The sequence below is a fragment of the Barbus barbus genome, assembly GCF_936440315.1.
Source record: "Barbus barbus genome assembly, chromosome: 15".
Lineage (NCBI taxonomy): Eukaryota > Metazoa > Chordata > Actinopteri > Cypriniformes > Cyprinidae > Barbus > Barbus barbus.
The window spans coordinates 11,417,501-11,443,981 of record NC_136743.1 but is presented as its reverse complement, the minus strand read 5'-3'; the positions used below and the strand labels follow the sequence as shown (position 1 = coordinate 11,443,981).

Here is a 26,481-nt window from a genome sequence, read left to right as displayed (position 1 = left end):
TGTTGAACATAAGAAATTTCTTTCAACTAGTGTCAATATATTCCCTGAGAACTTCAACACTAATGTTATCCCATGCCTTCTGCAACTCAAGCCAAAGGCTTTGCTTTGAATGTACAATAGTTCTGTCCAGTTTATCTTCCAACTCGCCCCAAATTTGCTGGATGGGGTTGAGGTCCGGACTTTGAGGAGGCCGTTCCAGCAGATTCCTTCCATCGCAGGTAGTTCTGGCAATTTTATAGGTAATTTTTTTTTAAAGATTATGGGTATTGTCATGGCCAATTAAACAAAAACCTCTTAAATATACCGTGTTATAACAATTTTGGCCACCAGGTTACAGATTGCAAGTTACCCTATTTAAAATGTAAGAAGTAACAATACTTTATTAAAATAATGTAACTGATTAATGTTTGATTACTTTTCAAAATATCTAATGAATGTTTTCAATTTCATGTTAATCATTTTCAAACATTTAAAGCATGCAGGCAGAGTTAACCTTATAGTAGTACTCAACACTAATGATTACAGTCAGACTTTCAAAATCCTTCATCACTTGAATTAAGATTATAATAATTAGAAGCACAGCCACCACAAAATCAGACTTAGTACTTCTTTTTACTTTCACAATTGTCCTGAGGTTAATTACAGTTTTAAAATCATAAGAAATTATCCAGCCATGGCTTCCTGTTTCACAGAAATATAAATAGGAGGGAAAACAAAGCCCAAATTCCCCTAATCCTCCAACACAATGAGAAAAAACAAATAATATATTTCTGATGTGCAGCAAAAGATAATTGAGCTTCACAAATTAGTGAAGTGGCTTTAAGAAAAGAGCTAGAGCAGTGAAAATTCCCATTTCCACCATCAGGGCAATAATTAAGAATTTCCAATCAACAGAAAATGTTACGAAACTGCCTGGAAGAGGACGTGTGTCTATATCGTCCTAATGCATGAGAAGGAGAGTTTGAGTGGCTAAAGACTCTCCAAGGACCACAGCCTGAGAATTGCAGAAAATAGTTGACTCTCGGGGTCAGAAAATCTTAAACAACAGTATTTACATCACCACTCGTTTTTTGGGAGGGTTTCAAGAAAAATTCTCCTAGCTCATCCAAAAACAAACTCCAGCATATTCAGTTATCAGTCACGACTGGACCTTCAAATGGGACTGGCTTCTAAGGTCAGCTGAAACTAAAAAAATTAGCTTTTTAGCAGCAAACACTCAAGATGGGTTTGGTGAACACAGGGATAAGAAGCACCCCATGTGTACAATGAACTATACTGCTGTATTTTTTTCTGTTGTGGGCCTATATTTCTGCTGGAGGTCCTGGACATCTTGTTTAGACACATGGCATAATGGATTCTATCAAATACCAAAAGATAAAAAAATCAATAAGTGACTGACTCTGTTAGAAATCTTATAATGGGCCATGTTTGGATTTTCCAACCGTACAATAATCCAAACACAAACCTCAAAAACAACACAAAAATGGGTCACTGAGCACAAAACCAAGCTTCTGCTATGGCCATTCCAGTCCTCTGACCTGAACCCTGTAGAAAATGAGTGAGGTGAACTGAAGAGAAGAAGCACCGTCATGGAGCTGGGAATCTAAAGGGTCTGGAGTGATTCTGGATGAAGGAATGGTCTCTGATCTCTTGTCAGGTGGTCTCTAAACTCATCAGGCATTATAGGAGAAAATTTAGAGCTGTTAAACTAGCAAATGGAGGTTTCAAAAAGTATTGAATAAAAGGGTTAATTGTGGCCAATGTGTATCAGAGAAAAACATTTATTTCATAAGGATATTCCCCCCCATTTTAAAATATTTTTAAATAATTAAAAATCTAATGAAAGGTTAGATTTTTGTGATTTTTTTAAATAAAAGATCAAAAGGATTAACAATGCAGATTAATTTTCACAGCCTTCTTTTATCATATTTGCCAAGGGTGCCGATATTTTTGGCCATGACAGTAGTTAATATTAATACAAGAAATATTCAAATTTAACCCCCTTTGTAATATATACATTTTCATAAGTAACTGTAATTTAATTACACATTTTTTTCTCAGTAACTGTAACAGATTACAGTTACATTTATTTTGTAATTAAATTACGCATACACCTACACTTCAGATGGTTCATTCAAATTTAATCGATAGTCCTAGAATATGGTAAAAACAAGGTGTGATGAATCACCTGCATGTTTATGGAAAAAAAGCACTTAGTGAACATTTTTCAGCCACGAACACACCCTATTGCTGCAGCTTTCCATCACATAACAGTCGTGAGCATCAGGAGGCAGGGCTCCCCTGGTTAAACACACCCACAGTCCAGATCCCTCCACCCAAACAGACCTTGTTTTGTCTCATGCTCCAGCTCACACTAATGCAGGAGGAGAAGGCGGGGAGAGAAAATATAACAAACCCCATTCAAAACAGTGATTCAGCCATGGACTGATGAGAGAAAAATTAAGCATGCTAAGCTGTAGGCTGAACACATGCCACATTTGTTGAGCGGCAGAAATGGTGTCCGGGACATTTTATGGTACATTTCGGTACCAGAATCCATGGGGATTTTGAACAAAACATTCCTATAGAAAGAAAATAACTAACAATAAAAACATTTCTTTAGCCTGCTATTTGCCCAGTAGATATGCCAGTTTGGCAGATGTCTGGAGACCTGAAGATGAGCCAATACAGTCCAGCTCCTGCTGAGGCTGATATGTCTCCTTCTGATATCAGTTCCTCTATAAGAACAGTTATTTTCACGGTATGATCTAAACTTATGTTTCTGGTTACTCTGAGGGGGTGATGTGAAGATTTCTAACAAACGGCCCACTGCAGTGACGATGACGTTGAAATGCTGCAGTATGCGGTGCAATTTTCCTAATTTCCCATCATTTCTGGCTATATAGCCGTCAACTCTGATCCTGAAATGTGTGAGTGAAATATTCCAACCTCTTTTTTATTTCAACAAACTTTATTTCTGTGAAAATATGTGACACTTGATTTGGTGTCTGTGTCAGGAATTATAGTACAACTACAGTACACAACCAGATGGAAGATATTTTAGCTTAATATGTATTATAAAACGTCTTTTTATCCAGGACATTTGAATTAAATCCTAATCGTCAGCTATTATGATGGGGGGGAAATCCTGAATATCCATTCAAAACTTTATCATACAGTACAAAGTCTTTTGGTGCAAAACTCTGTAATATAAAAGAGGTTCTGTGAAGATTATAATGTAATATACCTTCATTTAAATGTATGAAAAACACCCTTTGGGTTAGGATTGGCACTGTGATGTCAGTCGTGCTACAAATTTTAGTTTGGATTTCTTTCATATGCAGTGTGTATATTTACTAAATCAAAAAAAGTATAGCATATTCTATTTAAATCTTCCTTTTGTAAAATGATACAAAAATACAGTTACAGAGCATACAATCTACAGAGTGGCTTTGCTGATATGAAGAACTATTCCAACCTGGTTTGATCCAATACTGATTTTTGGATTTTAATATAACATTTTGTAGTTTTTGTCAAGTGATTATTAATACACAACTACTCTCCTTTTCAATGACCTCTTCTGTCTGCCCGCTGCTCCCACTGGCCGGATCTTAATTTCTGCAAAGTCAAGAGACTGGAGGTGTCCCTTCCATGGCTCCCAGTTTACTCCCTAAAAGACACAATCAGAAAAAGTATTAAGATTATTTTACTAACATTCATGTAATCATTCATTGTATCATTGGGCAGCCTCTCTGATAAAAAAAAAAAAAACAGAGAGATTTCATACTGAGCAGTAATTATTCTGCCCATGATTGACAGTTTTTCAGAAATGCTTCAAAATATTCAGGAGCTTTTGAAAAGTTTTTGATAGAAGTCTCTTATGTTCACCAAGGCTGCATTTATTTAAAGAAAAATAACAGTAAAAACAATAATATTATTTCAAATTAAAATAACTGTTCTCTATTTAGTATTTTAAAATATAATTCATTCCTGTTTCAGCAGTCAACAGGTGATGCTTAAGAATGCTTAAGAAATATTTCTTATTATAATCAATATTGAAAACAGTGTGGAAACCATGATACTTTTTTCAGGGTTCTTTGATGAATAGAAAGTTTAAAAGAACAACATTTATTTAAAATAGAAATCTTTTGTAGCATTGCAAATGTTTTAGCTGTCACTTTTGAACAATTTAATAGATCATTGCTGAATTAAAGAATTTATAGTACAGGATAAAAGTATTTATTTACATTACTGAATAGTAGTAGATGTTTGGGTCACTTATAATTATATATTTAAAAAACAAATCAAACTAAAATGCCAAAGTTAACACTGAAACAACGCATGGACAAATTTTTAAATAATAAGTAAATTAATTTTAAAGGTTGGTAGGCCCTGACTCCTAAGTTCAGTTTGATGTTTAGAAAAAAAAAAAACATTTCCTATACTTTGTGGCCTAAAATGTTGTTTTCCTTCCTCCATGAAAAACATTCAGTATGCCTGTTAGCCTCAAAGAAATAAAGGCTCTAATGAGAACATAAATCTCCAACCAAATTGAAAGTATCGTCTTATTTGTGAACTTATGAGATCTGATAGATCCAGGACACTGCTTTTCTTTTGAATTATTGGGCTATTTCTTGTAAGTGGTTTGGCTTTCAATCCTCCCTTCAGTGTTGTAATTTGAGAGCTCCCTCTGCTGGTTATTACATCTCAATACTGCAGAATCTATGGCAAATAATAATAAACTACACCAAAACAGACCCCCCCCCCCCCTTTTTTTTTTTACTTCACTCTGCTTTATAACAAAACCCTCATAACTCACCATACTGTGTCTGTTGTCCCCAAATTTGCCATTCAGATTGGCCAGGTGGCAGTTCTTGTACCACCACGCACCTTGGTGACTCAGCGCACAGTTACCAAGCACAATGTCATTGTCTGAATCCACCGTGGAGAAAGACCCTCCCTGGTGGTAGGTCATAGCATCACCTGTACACAATGTGTAATAACATCATATAACTTAGCTGGCATAATCGGGTTACATAATTCAACTCACCAGCATTTCCTTTGTAGTTGCCAATGGTAAGATTAAACTTCTGTTTGGATGGTGCTACTTTGAAGTTATCATAGACCGCATATGTCCGCTCTGATCCCAAGCCCAGATCGAAACGCACTTCATATTGTGTAGGAGTATTAGTCAGTTCATGGATCTTATCCAAGCCTGGTCAACAACAACAAAAAAAAGCTCAAAATCAATATCTAGTTCGGTATGAAGCAAAGACATGGGTAAGTGAAAGGTTTCAATAAGCGTATAATGTGAAATCTTTATTAGATATACCGAGCCAAAATTCCTCTGTCAGTTCTCCAAAGCCTTTCATATACTCTCTCCAGCGCCTCATGAAATCTAATTTGCCGGTGTTTCGTCTCTGTAACACCTGTGATTGATACATAGGATAAGTTGTTAGATACAACACTCATACTGTATGCTGTAGACACAAAATGAATTAATAAAATCAAAACAGGAAGAATATTTAATAAATGAAGCCTTGTATTTTATGAAGTCATCTCAGTATTCAATAATCTGTAAGAAAAAATAGTAATAATAATGGCATACTCACAATCCAGCCGCCTCCATCAGTTGTCATGTCACAATACGCCTGCAGGTTTCTGCTACGGTTGTTGTTGACGTAAATTGTGTAGACGCCACTCTCCATGTGTCCATTCCTCATAATCTGAGTGCAGTCCATTGGGAACGGGTAGGCCTGGCCCACTAAAATATAATGGAAGTGCAATAAATGCATGAGGGTTTTTTATTTCTATTAACTTGGCTATATATGACTATATATATAATATTTGGGGAAAATGGCTTGGAGATGTGTTTATACATTAGGTGTCTCATAAATGTGTAAATGAAGGAACATAGTACTGAATATATTACCTGTGCTAAAGCTTGTCTCCACTACCCTACTCCTCTTCGTGCCCCTGTAGGCAATAAGGGTGACAGTGTACTTTTTCCCCATTGCAAGGTCAGAAAGAGCAAATCTATTCTCCCGCGCAGTCAACATTTTTTCCACAGTCTAAAAAAATAAAGCAGAAAATCAGTGAAACAAAGAAAAACTCATTTGGGACAAACTGACAAGTGTCTGTCAGATATTAACAAATACAGCAGATGCAAATTAAACAGGGAAAACATTATGATAAAGTTCATTAGCTAATGCATTGGGTATCATATTATAGCATATTATAATTTTGCAGCATTTTTTTGCATGTATTATGGCATTCTTTTTTTATTAATTAAAATAAAATGCATTCACTCTATAAATGCCATATCTAACAATGAACAATAACTTTTAAAGCATTTTTTCATTTGTGTTTACTAAAATAAAATACATTCACAAAAGTTCAAAAGTTTGAGTGTAAGTTTTTTTTTTTTTTTTCTCTCTTTAAAGAAATTTATACATTTATTCCGCAAGGATACATTAAATTTATTAAAAGTGACATAACAGGCTTTTATAATGTTACAAAAAAAAATAAATGCTGTTCTTTTGAACTTTCTTTTCATCAAATAAGAGATAAGAGAGTATAAGAGATTACATTTTTAAAAATCATATATGAATAAAATTATATATTTTTACAATTTTGTTCATGTTTGTTCATAATACATTAATGTTCATTTATACAAATTGAAATGTTAAAATGTATTAAGCAACATTAATAAATGCAGTAAAAGTATTGTTTATCCTTAGTTCATGTTAGCTATTGCATGATTAATCTTAATATAAAACACCTTGTAAAGTGTTACCAGTAAACAGACACAGTATTGAACTGAACAGGTTTCAAAAGCTGTCAGCATGTAGAGCAAACCTGCATACTGCCATCCTCAGCCCTGTAGGTCAAGATGTAGCCATCAATATTAGCCTGAGGAGCTTTCCATGTTATAGTGGAGGTTTGAGTCTGGACATCAATGGCTTTGAGATTCTTTGGCGCATCAATCTCTGCAGATCAACAAATAGCACTAGGTTAAATGAAGTCAACATCATATGTGTCTGGAAAAGATCATGAGAACACAACTCATTCTTAATGAGCTCTAAATGGTTGAGAAATGTCTCTCCTTACAACTATGAGCGTTAGCATTCCAGTTACTGTCGAAAACTGATGGATTCTTCCTATTTAAGCTTTATGTTCAGAATTAATTCACTTATCACTATTGCTGAGACAAGACCTTAGCAAAGACTTCGACATGCTTCATTTGACATTTTTAGGCAGAAGAAGAAAGCACGGGCGCAGAGCCACACAGCCTGCTTTAATCAGATAACCTGTTTCAGCCTCAGTTGTGGCTTTTCTGCTTGAGCGAAGGCCTTTCATAGCCCAGATGTAGACTGTGTAGAGAACTCCAGGCTTCAGAGCAGTGAACCTGTAGGAGGAGCTGTCAGCTCCTACTTGAACCTCCTGAGCGGAGCCATCTATAGAGCTGTAGCTCAGCATGTAGCCATCAATGTCAGCCTGCACCTTATCCCACGTCACCAATGCTGAGTCCTCTGTCACCTCTCGGGTTAAGAGGTTAGTAGGAGCGTCTATATCTAGAAAGTAATTTGCATAACAGTGTGAATTCTTCAAGGAAGTACGACAGTCTGCTTCAGTATTTAATTTTTTTTCTTTCCTTAATTTATCTTTTAATACAAGATAAAGACTCGACCAGTGAAGTGGTAGAAATGAGACATGAATAGGTTTTGTTGTGTGAAGTACTTAAGAAGAAAAGAAAGCTATTCTAGAGGCATGTTTTCAAATGCCAATGACTGTAGGACTTAAACTAGTGAACCTGTAGGGGGCGCTGTTGATTTCTTCTCATATGCCCAGACGAGCCAAGTACACAACCATAACCATTGATGTCTCTCACTTCTTTGGTCAAGAGGTTAGTAGGAATATGTATTTCTAAATTAACAGTTGACACATTTGATTAAAGGTGAAGCACGTCATTTCTTTACCACTAGTGGCACTAAAGAGAATAGCAAAAATAATTACTAATTATTACTAAGTAATTTCCCAAACACTTTCCTTTAGGGCAGTCACGATTCCTTGATTTAATTCGAGTACTCGATTTTTTAAAAATACTCGATTGTATTTTGCTTATGTCAAGTAACCGGCATTATCACACAGTAAAGTGTAAAAACAATCGTCGAGCCATAGGTGCCCTTTGCAGTCATTTGTTATAATGCGTAATGTACATTAGCTCAATTGTTTATAATGTATTTTAACAGTTTTGTTCAATAAAACCATATGATTATCTTTTGATACTCTATTTGAACTAATTGATACTGCCTCATTGCTATTAGATATGTACTTTAAGTAATTTTAAAGGCTATTATTGTTGATTTAGGTCTATTTTATTACTACAAAAAAATCAGATTACTCGATTAATCGTCAGAATATTCGTCCGATTACTCGATTACCAAAATAATCGTTAGTGACAGCCCTACTTTCCTTGTTGGCCAAACTGGTGGTCTTAGAATTTGAATGGGCTTTATGCCGACCAACCCATAAACAAATCTCACCCGCTTATTGGAGAAAGCGTTAATAGCAGTTAATAACTGAAAACGATATGGACGTGTAAGGCAATCAGCTAACCTACCTAGCTAGGTTTATTGCTGCCGTTTTATTCAATTGTAATATCCGAGAAGAAAAAATCTTTAGATATCAGTCTAAACATTGGTTATGCTCATCTTTGGTAGCTCCTTTAAAGACATCTTGAGTAAAACTCGATGCAGCCTGTTTTACAGAATACTTAAGTTTGTTGCACATAACCTACATTGACGTTTAACTGGAATGACAGGAAAAAGAACTAAGACCATTCAATCAATCAATCAATCAATGGTGAACAACCACGGCATATGAGAAAGTATTTTAATATTTAAAAAAATGACACACTTCTCTTTTAATGCACATTTCTACACTGTAAAAAAAAAAAGTTGGGCAAACTTAAAAGTTTAAGGCAACCAGCTTCAGCAGATTTTTGAGTTTTCTCAACTTCTTGTTTTAAGTTTATATAACAAAAAGTTAAGAAATTTGAATGAAATAAGTTGAGAAAACTAAAAAATCTGCTGAAGCTGGTTACCTTAAACTTTTAAGTTGGCTCAACTTTTTTTTTTTTTTTTTTTTACAGTGTACATTAAAGCCATGCACTGATGGACAGTTTATCTGTAGAAAGAAACCTACGGCTTCTTGCCATAACGCCTTATTTCTGCAAACAGATAAACTGTTCAAAACAGAGAACTTTGTGTTAGTTTGCATGAGCCGACTGGGAAGACAATTCAAAAACCTGTTTCTGCTTCTGTCGAGCTCTTTTTGCTAGAGCGAGGGCCCTTGATAGCCCACACATAGACTGTGTAGAGAACTCCAGGCTTCAGAGCAGTGAACCTGTAGGAGGTGCTGTCAGCTCCTACTTGAACCTCCTGACTGGAGCCATCTATAGAGCTGTAGCTCAGCATGTAGCCATCAATGTCAGCCTGCACCTTATCCCACGACACCAACGCTGAGTCCTCTGTCACCTCCCTGGTCATGAGGTTAGTAGGAGCGTCTATATCTAAAAAGCCATTTGTACAACAGGTTAATGCACAACATTGCTACATTTCAGCCATGCAGGTATAGAAAGTGCAGCAGAGGAGATGTAAGAAGATGCATGTCCATGTAAAGGAATGCATCACTGAAGCTTGAAGGTAGCCAGTTTATCCTTTTCATGCTGATACAATTAGCTATAAATCCAGGATGCAGATAGTAAATCCTATTATTTCCCATCACAGTTTGACTTCATTTCCCTCCTGGATCAATAAAGTATTTTATCTTATCTGATGTTGTTTGCTTCTTCAGCGAAAATTAATGACTTCAATTAATGTAAATTTGGAAATGTTCTATGCTCATGAAAAGTGCAATTTTCTCAAATTAGTGTTCAGCTTGATTAATGCAGCCAGCAGGTTCTGTTATAATGTTGCAATTTCTCACAACACCACAGAGACAGAAAAGGAAACAGCACAACATGCTGTAGAACAGTATTCTTAAATGTTTCATGTTTTATATATATATATATATATATATATATATATATAGAAAGTATCAAAACTGTCAAGAAAAAGCACTGATTTTGTGTCATTGCCTGTGTTTTTCATGAGCAAAATTAATAACAGGTCAGTCAGTGCTGGTTATGAAATGTAGCAGCATTTGAATCAATATGTATTATAATATTTCCCATTTCTATGCTGTTATTGTTTTGTTGTAATTTCAGGAACTTCCTATCCGCATTGTTTGCATGTGAACTCATCTTGTTCCTGATATTCATGATATTCATGATGATTGCAGGAGTCTGCATAAGGCCACCCTGACCAAAATCAATAGATGTAACAAAGAATGTTCTGACATCTTTCACAAACATTTTCAAGTTATATAAATGTTAGGACAAAATGTTCTTTAAGTAATATTTATGGAAAGTTCTTATAACATTATTAATATGTGATATACATACATTCTCATAATGTTGAAAGAAAATGTCCTTAGAACAACATTCTTAGAACGTCCTTATGATGATATTTGTACTGGATGTTTTAACGTTCTTAGAATATTAAAAATAAACATTTGAAAAAAAAATTATTTTGTTTGAAAATTAAGTTAGTAGAATGTTGTAAGAAACATTTTTTTAACCTTTAAATCACGTTAATCACAAGAAAACTGGACATTTGAACATTGTTAGGATACAAAAAAAAAAAATTCAGATATTGTTTTGTTTTGGTTGAAAATAAAGTTAGGAGAACGTTGTAAGAAACATTTTAACCTTTAAATCATGTTATATCTACAGTATGCTATACTATATAAAGAAAACTGGTCATTTCAATGTTTTAGAAACATTTCAAAATAATGTTCCCACAACATTTTTATAACCTAAATGTGTTACCTGGGATGACAGAAGTTCATATGATTGACACTTTCCATTTAAACTAAAGATTTACACACTGAGCGAATCGTTAATACAAACACAAAACATGATAAAATAGGGTAAAAGGACCATTTTGCTAAAACGGTGCAGATTAACATTTGCACAGATATTAGAGCAAACACGAGTGATAGGTGAATTATTGAGCAATCAGCAGAGATGCTAATTCCCTAATATGAAATATTAACATAAAATCTGCATTACTACATTACATATTAACGTGCCTGAGGCTAATTAAGCCAGTAGCAAATATTATACAGCACTGTTATTTGTAAGTTTCGGCACCAGCTATTGTAAGCAACATGATTAGGTTCCTTACAAAAAACATTCATTTGTTTAAAGGCTAATCTAAACTTTCAGTTCCCTGGTTCCAGTAAGCAAAGCCTCAAAGGTAGATATTCCAATCATTCATGCTGTTGGTTAAAGGCTGCATCACTAACAATGTAAACAGAAATACACAATGCAGCTCACACTGCAGTGCACAGATTTCTTCTAATGCTCTTTAGACGCTGTAATGTGGACAGTGATAAATAGTTATGGAAACCCAACAGAGAATATGCATGGGTACATTTGTTATACATCCAAGAGCTTCTGTTTGGGTTGTGTTTCCTGACTCTGACTGTCAGCTGGTAATGCACTTAGACCATCAGCTTTACTGTTCTACAGCAGCACCCACTGGAGAACCTCTCTCGTTTTCTTAAACTTGAATTGCTATGAAGGAGTCGTCTTAATACAAGGATGGTGGTTTAAAAGAGCTTAAAAGAGATTTGTTAATAATGGTTCATCTTATGGAGAATGGAAAATACTAGAAGATTATGGCTCCATAATACGCTGTTTCCAGCATGTCTACAACTGGTAGATTGCTGGTGCTTGCACAAATGTAGATGGTTTTTTTTCCAAGGAATGCATGCAAAAGCCTTGTTGGAAAGCCTTGTTTCTTACTATGTGTAATTAAGTTGTTGTTTTTAGCATGTGTGTTTGGTAGTGTTATTTCTTAGGATTACTTATGAACTGTACTGTTGTGATTTGTATTTGTTATCTGTTTTAATTTTAGTTAAATAATGTCAGAATTTATTATGTCTGTACAGGTCTTTTGTTAAGTTTTAGTTTTATTTAATTTGAGTAATTTTAATACTTCAAAACCAAATGGAAATGTAATGATATATATACATATATATATATTAAATTTATATATGTGTATGTATATATATTTGTGTATGTAAGTATGTGTGTGTGGTTCTACATATACATATATATATAGTTGTTGTTTTTTTTGGTGTTTGGCTTAGTGTTATGTTAGAATCATTATTATACTCTTATACTTTTTGTTCTTTAATATTTTTAATTGTTTTTAGCTTTATTTATTTATTTTGTTTTAAATGTTAAGTTTTGAAATTTTGTTCTATACATTTGTCATTTTTATTTAATTTCTTTATTTTTTAAATGTGTATAGGTAGTATTTATAAAGTTTTAGCTTTTAGTTTTGGATCGGTTTTTAGTTGTTTTAATACTACAATTGATTGCTTCTGTTGTCCTCATTGTTAAGTCGCTTTGGATAAAAGCATCTGCTAAATGACTAATTAATAATAATAATAATAATAAAAAAATCTCTGTCAAAAGAAATTAAATCAAGTACGGAAATGACTGCTTAGTTGCGCAAGAAAACAATGAACATATGAAAATGCCACGTTTCCATTCACTGCGAAGCTCAAGAGATCAAAGCATAGTGGCAAGATCCCTTGAGGGAACACTTGAGACGAGGAAATAAAAACAGTGAGGGTAAAGCCCCACATCCTCACCCAGAAGGCGAACAGCTTACCCGTCTCGGCTTCGGTCATTCTCTTCCTACTGGAACGAGAGCCCTTGTAGGCCCAGAGGAAAACTGTGTACAGGACTCCTGGTTTCAGAGAGGTCAGCTGGTAAGAAGTAGCGTCCGCAGCCACTTTAATTTCTCGGCTGGTGCCCTCTGCAGAGCTGTAAGTCAGCATGTAGCCATCAATCTCAGCACGAACACCATCCCATGTCACGATTGCAGAGTTCTCCGTCACCTCCCTAGTTGCCAGATTGGCTGGGGAATCAATGTCTGTTGAAAAAGATAATTCAAAACATTCAGGTAAAAATAAATACAAATACAACAATGGTATACTGCACAAAAAAAACAAAATTTTCTAAATCAGTGCTTTTGCCTTTTTTTTCCAGAAAAATGTATTTAAATCATTTAAATAAGATATTTTTTAAAGATATTTTTAAATGAAATCCATAATATTTGAATATTTCAGATACTATTTACTCACAATTGTATATCATAAAAAGAGATTTCATAGATCTTATTCCCATTATATCTTTATTCATATTCGTAAAAAGATATTAGTAAAAGTAGATTGTTTTGTTGAATATAGATTATTTTATTTTAAATATTTTAAATAAAATTGAATAATTAAACTATTGAAATACTGTTTGAGTGAATAAAATATTAGATATTTAATTTTAGATTTTAGATATATAAATTTAAGTTATAATACATGATGCATTTACTCTTTATTTACACAAAATTTAATCAGATAAAAAAAAAAAATCCCATAAATACTTTTTTAGCATTTAGTGAAATGTATGTTTAAAACATAGCATCCATAATACTTAAACATAGATTTATAAGTATTATTTACTCACAATTGCCTATAATACAAGGACTTCAGAGATTTCAGAGAATATATCTTTTTGCCTTTTTTGTCGTATAAATATTTTTTTATTATAAAATATTTTAATTATAATTTCATATTTAAACTAAATTATCTAAATAAATGTGGTTTAAATAAATAAAAATATTTGATATATAAATATTGATCAAACATGATAAATTTACTTTTTAGTTACACAAAATTCCATAAAAATATTATAAAAAAAGACCTTTCCTGTTTCAGCGTAAGTCAAACAACAATTAGTGATATTTATGCTTTAAACATATCGTTTAGGTTACCTGACAAAACTTTTTTAGTGAATTCTTGATTGAACTTGCTGTATTTTGTGTGCAAGTGAAAGTAACTGCAAGAACAAGATGCTGTTGAGGGTTTTATAGTTCATCAGGCTTATGGATTTGCAGTTATCAGGACCTGAAGATCTGAGGGTCATATAGGCAGTGCAATATGCATTTGTGAGCAGTTGTGAGCACTGGAACTAAGAAAGTGCCCATGCAATGCAATAGAGGAAATGAAGAGACAAGGAAAAGTAATCCTCATTTAGGCTACAGTTCTGTGACTGCAGCAAGGTTAGCCGAATGTCACCATGCTATCCGCATCATGGAAACTGATTCCCGATGCCTTCCAAGATTGCTAGAATCCACAGCTCTCATTTTATGCTCTCTGATTGCCAAGGTGGGCTTATCATTTTTGACTCGTCTGAGTTTGAAACATGGGCCAGAATACAAAGCAACAGCTCACACTGGACAGCATACAACTCCAACGCTAAATCCATTTATGAGACACCGAAAACTTCATGATTCCTGCAATTACCTAGTCAATATCACAGCACAAACAACCACGTCATAATGACAAGATATGTGCCAAACAGCTCTTTTCTGTGTTATTGCTTATTCAAATAATATGTGCTTTATCAAACAGCATGAGTGATTGAGACGATGATCTCTATTCCTGTCTCTGACCATTGAAGTATGGTCAGATTAGAAATATTTCTCCCAAATTTCTCTGGACACATTTCAAACTTCCAAGCCAAAGTACAGCAGGGGAGATGAAAGCTGGAAGCTCTTTTGAATCATGGAAAACTGTTTATCCATGATGAAAATCAGGGCAGAATTATAGCATTATCTGCTTCATAAGATGTGCATTGTAGATTTGCTGTGAAGAAACAATGCAATGCAAAATGATGCACAGAATATGGTGTCATTTTTTCAATCAATTGTGAGTGCATTCATGTCATCTGCATTGCAATTAGTAAGTTATAATACTAGAAAATAAGCTATTCAAATAAAAAAGTACAACCCTGATATATTGACAAATGAAAAAAGAAAACATTTTCTAAAAAAAAAAATTCCAGGGAAAAAAATTTATATTTAATATTCTTCCACAAAACTGCATAAAATGATAATAAATTCAGAGAAAATATATATATATTTGTCTGTTTGTTTTTTTACAGTAAAATATTTAACTTATATAAATACATTTTGTGATAAATAAAATATTTATAAGAATGAACTGTGTACATATTCTCACAATTGCATACAATAAAAAAAGGTCTTCAGGAATTTCAGAGAATATATCTTTTTTGTTATATAAATACTATTTTTCTAAATTATTTAAATAGAATTTAATATTTAAACTATTTAAAGATATTTTGGGTCTACTTTAGTTTGGGGACCAATTCTCACTAACTAACTTATTAACTACAACTTTTGCCTCCATAAACTCCAAATTACTGAATTGTTATACAAATTATTAATAGTTAGTAAGGTAGTTCTTAAGTTTAGATATTGGGTACGATTAAATGATGTAGAATATGGCCATGCAGAGTTAGCTTTGGGTAGAAAAGAAACGATGTATGACATTTTTGCAGGTGCGTTTAACATTTAGGATTGGATGAACAAAATATAACTTCAATAAATAGATAAACTGTGTAACTACATACTGTAGGTAAGCTAAGAAAATTTGTTTGGTTTTCAAAACAGTCTTTAAGTAGAAAACTTCCCTGAAGTTAATATAGGCATTGCTCAAGAGAAAAATAAACACCTGAGCCCTTCTTGAAAAGTGAAGCTTTAAAGTAGTGCTGATCAAGATGTGAGGTCTTGCTTACCCACTTTCAGGACATTAAGTTCTTTGAAACAGTCCAATCCAATGATTCTTTCCACTGAACAAACGATGCATTAAACTCCCTTGTGGAGGAAGAACTACACCTGATTGTTATGGAGGAGGTGATGAGGGACACATTGATTGCAGGGTAGAACAAAAGTATCAAAGTCTGGCAGATTGAATGTCTTCAATTGCAAAAGAAATGTCCCCTATTGAGCCATTTTGTTATTTTTATAGAGGCAGTCTTCTTCAGTTAATTTAAAGTTGTGTTTATGGTTCCCGAGAACTTGAAAAACTCAACGGTGCTGTTCAAGTCATTGATTCTAAAAGAAACCAGGTTGGGGGGCCTTCAATCACATCTATAAATTGCACTCTTCATCTTCAGGTCAGTGTGAATGCTTCAGTTATTCAGTTGTAAAACATAAGGAATCCTACATTAAACTACACGGTCACCCTACATTGCACTGGATAACAAGAAGAGCAATATACACTCTGGCTTCTCTGTGATGCACACGTGCAAAATATGCCATGTCCATGAGGAAGCATTGAAAAACCCTTTCCTGCTCCTACGGTTTGGTGAGACTAAGTGTAGGAGTAACTGGTGCTGTAATTCATAAGTTGCTGAGCGGAGGGAAAATACTGTCTACCAGAGGCACCTCTAATGGCTGCTGTAGCTGTCAGGAACAGAAGCAAAGGATGTGATACTACCTTAAATTTAGGCAGAATCAAGTATTAAATTCTCACCAACCCGAGCACTTTCTGAAATTGAGAATCTCACTGTGTGCAGCTACAGAAATCAGATGGCTCTTTATATAAAATGTGCAATAACACCCAAACTATTTCTTCTAGAAGCCCCTTAAGACGAATATATTATCATTTTGAGCCAATACTCAGAAGATCCAATACAGAGCTAAAGTGTCCAGCCACTTTTTTGGCAACACCCTGACTGTGTAAAGTAAAAATCTCTTTTCTTGGAAGAGATTAGCACTGTTGGGATAATACGAGGTCAGATGTTAGCTACCTGACAAGGATCAAATAAAAAAGCAGTATACTTCAGCTCGAAGCTGATTTAAAGGGACAGTTCACCCCAAAATGAACATTCTATCTACTCATGCTCATATCATTCCAAACATTTAAGACTTTGTTTCATCTGTGAAAGAAGATATTTTGAAGAACGTTCAGCTGTTTACATAATGAATGTCAGTGGGGTCCAAAACAACACTGAGCCCCATGGAGTTTCAGTGAATTTCACTGTCAAACAAGTTTGGAACAACAAGAGGTTGAGTAAATGGTGACAGAATTTTAATATTTGGTGAACTATCCCTTTAAGGAAGCCTTGGGGCTCTAGGAACAGAATAATCTTAATTAAAACAAAACCTTTTTTAAGAGTAGACCGCTTAAACACTTTAATCTTATGTATTTACCTATGTATTTCTGTTAGAATCACATTTCACCACTATTTGATTTCATAATTTGTTTTATTGTTATACCGATGATTGTTTTCTCACAATCACTTCACTTGCCTTCTCAGACAAAGCAATCGGGAGAGTCAGAGTACAGCTAATTTATCTATCTCGAGCACCTTTGGCTAAGAGCTTAATTCCCATAGGTAAATAGCCTGACAAAGCAAACTTTATTTATGCTTACAGCAATAAATCAAAGACGCAGATGTTGAATACAAAATCTAGCAGTTCCCTGCCCTGTGCTTGATATATTATGGTAAAACCGGCCTATAAACATAACTGTGGTTACGTATGATAAGTTTTCTTTTGCAACCATAATTTTGCATCTTAAACCATAATTCTAAAGAGATGATCTTATTATTGGACCAAAAGCACTGACGCATAAATATTAAACAGATTATATTATAGCTGTTAAATAGACATAAATATTAGTCCAAGCGTTGAGGTTATGAAATTTAAGACTAAAACATGACAGATGCTTTTTAATGATTTAAGGGCCATAGCTAATTGACATTTTAATAGGGGGGATATTAAATATCCAGTCCATCAGAATTATTCTGATTTTCCAAACATTTCCAAAAGGCACAGACATACACAAATCACATATTTAAACGACTTCTTTTCATTAGACATCGTTGGGAACTTCTAAGGGAGATTTACAGACCACTACTAATTTGTTTCCACATTATTTGACAGGTTTAGTTAGTATAAAGATCTCATTGTTGGCAGACTCTCAGCACTAAAGCATACTGGAGCAGTACTTTTAAATATCTGCAGCTCCAACCACTAAGATACCTATAATAATACAGAAACCAATGCCTCTAGGGTTCTTCATGAATATTTGTTGGTTTTGGCTTGTTTTTTTTTTTCAGAGCAAGTAATGTTAGAACTGCCACATTTCAATAGCACCTGGGTAAAATAATAAAACAGATTTGTTGTTTTTTTTTTTGTTCAGTCAAGGAAGCAATTTAATTGATTTATGGTGACAAGAAAAATATCTGTCGTATGCACTGGGTTGTAAAGATTTTAACTGCCATTGGACACTGAAGCCTTTCAGAAGAAAATATTTTCTGAGAGTAAAGCATGAGAGCATGAAAGGACTCATTAAAGATTGTTGTGGTAAAGATTCTATCTCTAGCATCAACATCAGAACATTAATCTAATTTCTGCATCTATTTGTCTCTTTTATTTCAGCATATTTTAAAGTAGTAATCTCTATACAGATATAGGTCAGGTTTCACCTACATTTATTGTCTCTGCAAGAGTAATAAAACGTGAAATCACCGACAGTGTGACACAACGAAGTGGCTTAATAAACATATTAAATATTAATGTTGTATAGTAAAAAAATAATACTGACCTAAAGTCTTGCAGAAAATCTAAAAATGCTAAAAGGTATCTGCTTTGGGTTTACAGAATAGAAAATATCATTAACTCATTATAAAAACATTATACAAGTCAATGGAATGTCTCCACTATGAAATAAAATCAAAAGTGATGTCTGGAAATGTCATTTTCCACTTTATGCATTGCTATCGAGGCATATTACTGACCTGTGACCCCTGTGGCATATGACGGCTTGCCTTCGCTTTCACCTTTGATTGTTTGCACGCCTATCTGATATTCTGTTCCTGGGTTGAGGCCTGAAAAACACACATTCATGTTGTACTCACTACACAGCCACTGAAGTCAACACACTCTGAAACTCAGGGGCCTGTGACTGCAGATGGATGCTTAACAGTGGACTGACCTACAATGGTGTGTTTGGTTCTGGCCTCTTGGCTCATTACCACATTCTCCTGTCCTCCCTGACCATCAGGGCTGGCATGGGTCAATTTGAAGAAGTCCACAGCAATTGCAGGGTTCTTCCAGTCAACCTGGATAGAGTCCTCTGTCTGGCCCAGCACCTTGATTCCTTCAATACCAGTGATCTCTGAAGAGAAAACCAGATTGGGGAAATATTGTGAAATATTTTTGCAATTCAAAATTTAATTTTATTAATTTTAATATAACTTAAAATATAATGTATTCCTTTGATGACAAGAATGAATTTTCAGCAGCCATTACTCCAGTCTTCAGTGTCACGTGATCCTTCAGAAATCAATATGCTGATTATGATACTTTTTTAAACTTTTTTTTTTTCAGAATTGTTTGATAAATAGAAAATTCAAAGGAACAGCACTTGCTGAAAATAAATATTCATTTCTTAATATATAAAAAAAACTTCTAAAGGGAGTTCTAAAGCCACATTTGTAATACCTATTCTAAGCTTTACTCATCTGCCACAATAATGTCATGTTTAAATAAAAAAATATTGATATTTGTGATAATTTTACATTAATAAATCAGCATTAATTCAAGCAAAAACAAACCCCCAAAAAACAGTTTTTCTTAATTCTACAGTGCTTCTGCATACACACTCTTTGGGTACAAGTAATACAAATTAATGCAAATCCTTTGCCATTTCGTTCATATTTTTGATCGGATGTCTCCGGTACTCTTCTTACAAGCATCTGTCCTCAACATTCTGCCACCAGATGATAGAAATGAGTTGCAGCCAAGCATTTTACCACTTCAGACTGGGCTACACTTCTCATATGAGAAGGAAATGCTTTTAGACATTCAAATTCTTTGTTACCCATTGACTGACAGTGTCCCATGCTGGCCATTCATCTTTGTCATCGCATCCAGATGATCAGCACTTTCTTACGAGAGTCTAATGTGCTGTGAGGAATGAAAGACTGACCACATCAAAATGCTGTAGTGCTCATCATATTGTTGCAAAACTGTAAACATTAATCTCCATGAAAATGTGTTTTTGGATTTTCATTGAATTCTAATGGCTTAGTTACATCTGGCCTTAGAGTTAACACAAATACCACTGCTTGTTTGCTGCTATGATAAAGCCATTATGCAAGTGAATTGACTTTACAAAGCTTTCCATGTACATTACAAATATATCTGTAGTATTTAAACAATTATTCTTACCAGTCGTAGCCACTATCTCATCGGATTCACTGTTAATGCCTCTGATGACAGCATACACCTGCACTATGTATGTGACTCCGGGTATGAGGCCTGTGATCAGGTAGGAGTTTTTTGTGTTTTCCACCTGGACCTCTTTAATGGCTCCCTCATCTCCCTTTGGATAGTAGGACAGGATGTAGTACTCAGCTCCTCTCACAGACTCCCACTCCACCAGCAGAGATACATCTGTGACTTTGATCAGACGGAGGCCTTTTGGTCCTAGAACTGAAGTACGAAGAAAAGTTGTCAATGAGCATTCGTTTACATCAGATGACATACTAGTTGTCCCATACATTGGGGTCCTGTTTATTATCAATTATTAATTATTAATTTGTTCATCTAACCAACAATGACAAGCAGACTAAAATGTAAGTGGTAATCTTCATAGTCAGTGTCCGTACAATCAGATCATTCAGACCATTTTTTATTGAATCAACTGATTCATTTAAAGTCCTGACTCGAAAGAACAACTGATTCACAAATCAAACATTGCTACTCTTCTCATGAACTCTCATGAGTAAGCCAAGGAGAGATTTTCAATGAATAATTACGTACATTCTGATTTGTTCATCACACAAACAATGAGTAATATGGGCCACTTTTATGATAAATGGATGGTGTTTTTAGTCATTTTACAGCTTAACAGCCCCTACCATTTACCTTCATTATATTTAAAAGAGTGGCCAAAATATTCTTCAGAAATTCTCCTTTTGTGTCCCAAAGAAAAAACATTCAACTTTCATTTTTTTCATTTTCCAAAAAAAACAACAACTTTGAAGTTGAAAAAATAATGAAAGAACTTCTATTTTGGGTTGAACTATTCTTTAAAAGTTTCTACTTCCCAGTTCTCTTCTTTAATTTCTAAAGTTTGTTAATATTTATAAAGCTTGTGAAATACCAGGTGATCTTAAGGTTTACAGAGCATTCTGGTTACATTCTGTGGTTTTGAGCCTCCATCAATAAGTAGGGATTTTAACAAAACTGCAGATCAGAGCAGGAAGAAAAGAGGGGAGGCCCCGGGAACAAACCAGGAGCCCCAGAGTCAGACAGACAGTCAGCAGCCCAGGGAGCAAAGTTTCTATTAACACATTACCCACCGCCTTACAGGGAAAAACATAAAGGAGGTGGTGGATTTAAGGAAACTGCAAGAGAGAAAAAAATCTGGGAAATCCATGGGGGGGAGAAAAGGGTGCTGTGGAGACCGCATTAACCAGGTAAGAGTGAACAGCAGGTTTGGACATTGTTCCACATGGCATGGGGGCAGGAAGTCAAATGTTTTCCTTCAGTTTTGCAGGAGGCTTTCCATCCAGTGGCAGATAATCTGGCCATTCTTGCTGTTCTCTCCTGGGTTTGCCAGTAACAATTTCACCCGTAAATAATATTCCAAAAAGGCCTTCTGAACTAATGAATTATCATCAGCCAGCTGGAAAGAAAGCATAAGTGCCGGAAATGCGTGTTCCTACTGATTGATTGTAAGGGCTAACCAAAGCAATTCAATTTCAATTACAACACAGTTGTGTTTGGACTTGGACAAACTTGCATAAATCAGCAGTGGTGGTTTTTCACGCCGGAGAAACATCAGCCTGATGCTTAAAGCAACTTTAAATAACCATAAATGCACTTTTAATTACATTTTATTGATAATCTATTGTGATCAGGACTAAATATAAATTTCTTACAATGTCGCCACCTTTTCTTTTTGTACAACAAAACGTACCAGGTTACGTATGTAACCCAGGTTCCCTGAAGGGAACGAGAGCTGCGTCAAAACGCATATGGGAACGCCATCAGCGTAACCGACGCTCTGAATATTGTATACAACCAGTCTAATGGATGGGAGAGGCGTCACGGGCGGGGTGACGTCACGACCAGGAAGTATATAAGCACGTGCGTCGGAGCCGGCGTCAGCTGCAAGTCATGAAGCAAGCGCTGGCAGGGATGCCGGAAGTGTGGCTACGAGACGCAGCTCTCGTTCCCTTCAGGAAACCTGGGTTACATACGTAACCTGGTACGTAACCTGGTACGTTCCCTTCCAGGAACTTCGAGCTGCGTCAAAACGCATATGGGAACGCTATACCAACGCCGCCAGACTGACAAGTCCCTGCCTGGTGTCAGGACGAGAGGACGGAGGAGCCTGGAGTGACTCGGATGTCAAGGTTATAGAACCTGGCGAATGTCAGGGGCATGGACCACCCAGCAGCGTTGCAGATGTCCTGCATAGAGACACCTGCCCAGAAGGCCTTGGAGGCCGCCACACCTCGGGTCGAGTGCGCTCTGACTCCCGACAACGGGGGACGCTCAGAGGCCTCGTATGCCAGATGGATGGCATCCACTATCCACCTACTAAGAGTGGGCTTCGTAACAGGAAGAAGCCTCCTAGGCGGACCAAAGCACTCGAGCAGTTGGTCCGACTTCCTCCACAGGACAGCTCTGTGGATGTACGTGCCCAGTGCTCGCACTGGACACATACAGTTGTGCTTCTCCTGGTCGGGCTCCCTGAAGAGAGGAGGACAGAAGGCCTGGAGTACAACTGGCTGCGGCACGACCGCTGGGACCTTGGGTACATACCCCACACGGGGGTGGGAAAATACTTTCGCCAGACCGGGCGCAAAGTCAACGGAGGCCGTAGTCAGGGCCTGAAGGTCACTCACCCTCCTCAGAGAGGTGATAGCCAGCAAGAAAGCGGTCTTGATGGTGAGGAGTCTCTCAGTTATCTCCTCAATAGGCTCGAAGGGTGCCTTGCACAGGGCCTCCAAGACCACAGCCAGGTCCCACGTGGGAACGTGGGAACGTACCAGCGGCCTCAGCCTCAGCGCACCGTGGAGGAAACGTGTAACTAGGGGGTGTCTACCTCCACATGTCTAAGGCACGAACAGCGGCGTGACACTCAGACAGCACGGAGCGGGTTTCCCCTCAGGGAGACCCCCTTGGTCTTGAGCCACCACTGTAGGGGCCTCATGTACAGCAGGACGAATTGAACACGTTGGACGCAGCTGCCACGAGCCTAAGCAGCCTCAACTGCTTGACAGTGAGGGACTGGCCCTCTCGCACTCTCATGACTGTAGTGAGGATCGACTCGATCCGAACAGGTGACAACCGTGCCCGCATTGTAGTCGAATCCCACACCACGCCTAGATAAGTGGTTCTCTGAGCAGGAGAAAGCGCACTTTTCCTGGCGTTTAGTCTTAACCCCAAGTCTTTCATGTGGGCGAGAACGACATCTCGATGCCGAACCGCCAACTGCTCTGATTGAGTGAGTATCAACCAATCGTCGATATAATTCAGTATGCGGATGCCCTGAAGCCGCAACGGTGCCAGTGCCGCATCCACACACTTGGTGAAAGACCACGCACAGATTGTGTGTGTGTGTCCCTACTCGTGATGTAGTGAGGGCAGGGACTGACACACAACCTGAAACGCGATCCGAGATCGTCCAATGTCTTGGCCTTTACTTTAGGCATCTTTTTAGTTTTCTTGACAAACAACACTAAATAAGACTCACAAGACTAAAATCAGACTGACAACACACAGAGCGCTTGCTGAATGACAAAAAGCTGACGCCGGCTCCGCCGCACGTGCTTATATACTTCCTGGTCGTGACGTCACCCCGCCCGTGATGCCTCGCCCATCCATTAGACTGGTTGTATACAATATTCAGAGCGTCGGTTATGCTGATGGCGTTCCCATATGCGTTTTGACGCAGCTCGAAGTTCCTGGAAGGGAACTGTAGTGACCTTTTATGCAGTGTCTAAGCAGCAGCAGTAGGGACAGTAAATCTAATCTTCAACATCTGCACTTTATTGATCTGCAATTAAGACATCCTCCAAAATCCATTAGACTCATTGTGGTCAGAACAAATTTGCCATGTTGATCTTTTGATGATCGACCACATTTACGATTAACATAGAATCGTTTCATGGTGTTTTCTCTGTTTTCCATACAGGTCTAATCTCTGTGGGTTTGTAATCGTTTCCACATAACCCAGTCAGTCTAGGCTTGAAACATAAATTTCTGTATTTATACAGTAGTAAACAAAAGTTTGGGGTCAGTAAGATTTTTGTTGTTGTTATTTTGAAATACATTTCTGAATGATCATGTGACATTGAAGACTGAAGTAATGGCTGCTAAAAATTCAGCTTTCCCATAACAGGAAATAACTATTAAAATAGAAAACATTTACTTTGAATTGTAATAATATGTCACAATATTTTTTATGTATTTTTAATAATAATAATAAATGCAGTCTTAGTAGGAATAAAAAAATATTTAAAAAACAATAAAAATCTCAATGTATATAAAATAGTTTTAAAAGGAATAATTTTGCACTGTTTTATTTTCACACATTTATGTAAATTTTTACTCAATTCTGCCAGACACATAATATATTAATGGCAAAATAGATGCATAAAAATCATTTTGGCCATTGATTTGGTTATTAAAAGTACTGGAGCATTCAAACCCTAATAAATACCTCATATTATAATAGCCCCAATATTTTTTTATTGCTTCTGGTGTTCATTGTATAACTTTTAAAGCATCTTCCTAGAATCCTCGTAAGATTTTACAAGTCAGACATCCCAATATATGCAAGAACGAGTGTGGTTAAATAACGATGGCAGTTCCCTATATGTTAGAAATGGAAAATCTTTCGGACAAGTTGTGGACAGCTGAAACCCTTGAGTAATATTCCAAAGCCATTTAGTGTCAAGATCATTAGAATGCAACACCCAAATTGATCTGTTTGTGTAGTTTGCAGTGCTTTCTCTTCCCTCCCTACTATTATCATTCTTTGGGAAAATTACACTGTGCCCTAACTCCCCTACAAAACCATTTCAGAAGTGTTAACACAGATGATATGTCACACCCTAAGGCTCTGGCCATGGCTAATATTTTTTGAAGCTCAGCTCATCTATCCATGCATTCCAACTCTGAGGCACTCCACTTCTGTCTGAAGATCTGAGAGCGAAACGTGTGGAAATGAAAAGGATTGATGAAAAACAATTCCCTTGTGCTAATGAGGCTTATCTTTTACTGAAAAACGAGAGAGTTAATACGAGCAAATGAACTCAAATTAGTTCTCCAATTAGTTCTCATATAAGTGTTTATTGGAAAAGTATAGAAGTAGCAGTAAGTTTACTCTGTAAAGTTTGAACAATGTTGAAGCTTGAACTAGAAAAGTTTCCTTTTTGTTTGCTTACAGAGGCCTCTAAAATCAAGCGTACATTTAAGCATGCTTGAATTTTAGTATACTGGGAGAAAATTTTTTTTTTTTTTTTTTTTTAAGTTGAAAATCAAACAAAGATTATTGGATAATTGTTTTGTTTGTTTTATTTTTATTGTATTTATTGTATTTTATTTATTTATCTGCAAACTACAATAAACTATAAGCAAACTACAATAATCAAGTACTGTAAATATTCAGTCCTTTTTTCAGCATTATGTACTTATCTATTTTTTTTACATAAACAAACAGGCCATCATTACAACAAGGGTTAGAATCTCAGAAACTCTTCGTTTTTAGACCAATTGATGCTCGTTTCTATAAACTAAATTCTTGTCTATGTATTCCACTGTCAATGTGGACAGAACTACACCGTACTGAAATACTATAAAAAAAGTTTATTCCACGGCACTGCAACATCGCTACTGAATCTACAGTGAAAAACAGACCAGCATGACCAGTGTAGTCCAATTTCCAAATGAATTTAAATTATTAGTGAATCAAGCACATAAAGCACAATCAGGAAATTTAGATTCTGGTCAGAATTTCCTGTAAACCAACTTACCCATGGAGCAGTCGATTCCAAAGAATCCCTCATTGCAGATGCACTGTCCATCCACGCAGCGTCCATTTCCTATGCAGTCGTTCGGACAGGTGGCATTACTGCAGTCTTCTCCTGAAAATCCACTAAAGCACACACATTTGCCATCCACACAGTGGCCTTTGTCTTTGCAGTCGTTGGGGCATTTGAGCTGGCTGCAGTCATGGCCGCTGTAGCCTTCATAGCAGACGCAGCGTCCGTCAACACACCGGCCATTATCGTTGCATTCATCAGGGCAGGAAGAGATGGAGCAGTCTGGACCCTCCCAACCTGGGTTGCACTTGCAACTGCAAGAGTCATGCTGGTACGTGCCATGCCCACTACAGCTAGTGTCCACACCTAGCAAAGGAGAACAATCTTAACGTATTGCACCTGCTCTGAAGAGATCACATAAAATA

General features: G+C 36.2%; 1 protein-coding gene across 8 annotated transcripts in view; it reads right to left on the bottom strand.

Annotated features, from left to right (window-relative positions):
- Positions 1-2,962: 2,962 nt before the first annotated feature.
- The window catches only part of tnn (tenascin N), a 32,202-nt gene continuing 8,683 nt past the window's right edge, over positions 2,963-26,481 (bottom strand). For 3 of the 8 annotated variants that reach the window (XM_079434642.1, XM_079434643.1, XM_079434641.1), the window contains 14 exons: positions 26,048-26,422; positions 20,223-20,486; positions 18,985-19,167; positions 18,788-18,877; positions 12,792-13,055; positions 9,311-9,574; positions 7,311-7,574; positions 6,859-6,989; positions 5,933-6,071; positions 5,613-5,764; positions 5,333-5,429; positions 5,051-5,215; positions 4,820-4,983; positions 2,963-3,670 (listed from right to left, as the gene is read on the bottom strand). In XM_079434642.1, the coding sequence (XP_079290768.1) occupies positions 3,545-3,670; positions 4,820-4,983; positions 5,051-5,215; positions 5,333-5,429; positions 5,613-5,764; positions 5,933-6,071; positions 6,859-6,989; positions 7,311-7,574; positions 9,311-9,574; positions 12,792-13,055; positions 18,788-18,877; positions 18,985-19,167; positions 20,223-20,486; positions 26,048-26,422 (2,678 nt within the window). In that variant the 3' untranslated portion in view covers positions 2,963-3,544. The remainder of the gene's footprint in view (positions 3,671-4,819; positions 4,984-5,050; positions 5,216-5,332; positions 5,430-5,612; positions 5,765-5,932; positions 6,072-6,858; positions 6,990-7,310; positions 7,575-9,310; positions 9,575-12,791; positions 13,056-18,787; positions 18,878-18,984; positions 19,168-20,222; positions 20,487-26,047; positions 26,423-26,481) is intronic. The other 5 variants (XM_079434646.1, XM_079434644.1, XM_079434647.1 and 2 more) reach the window with 3 other exon arrangements.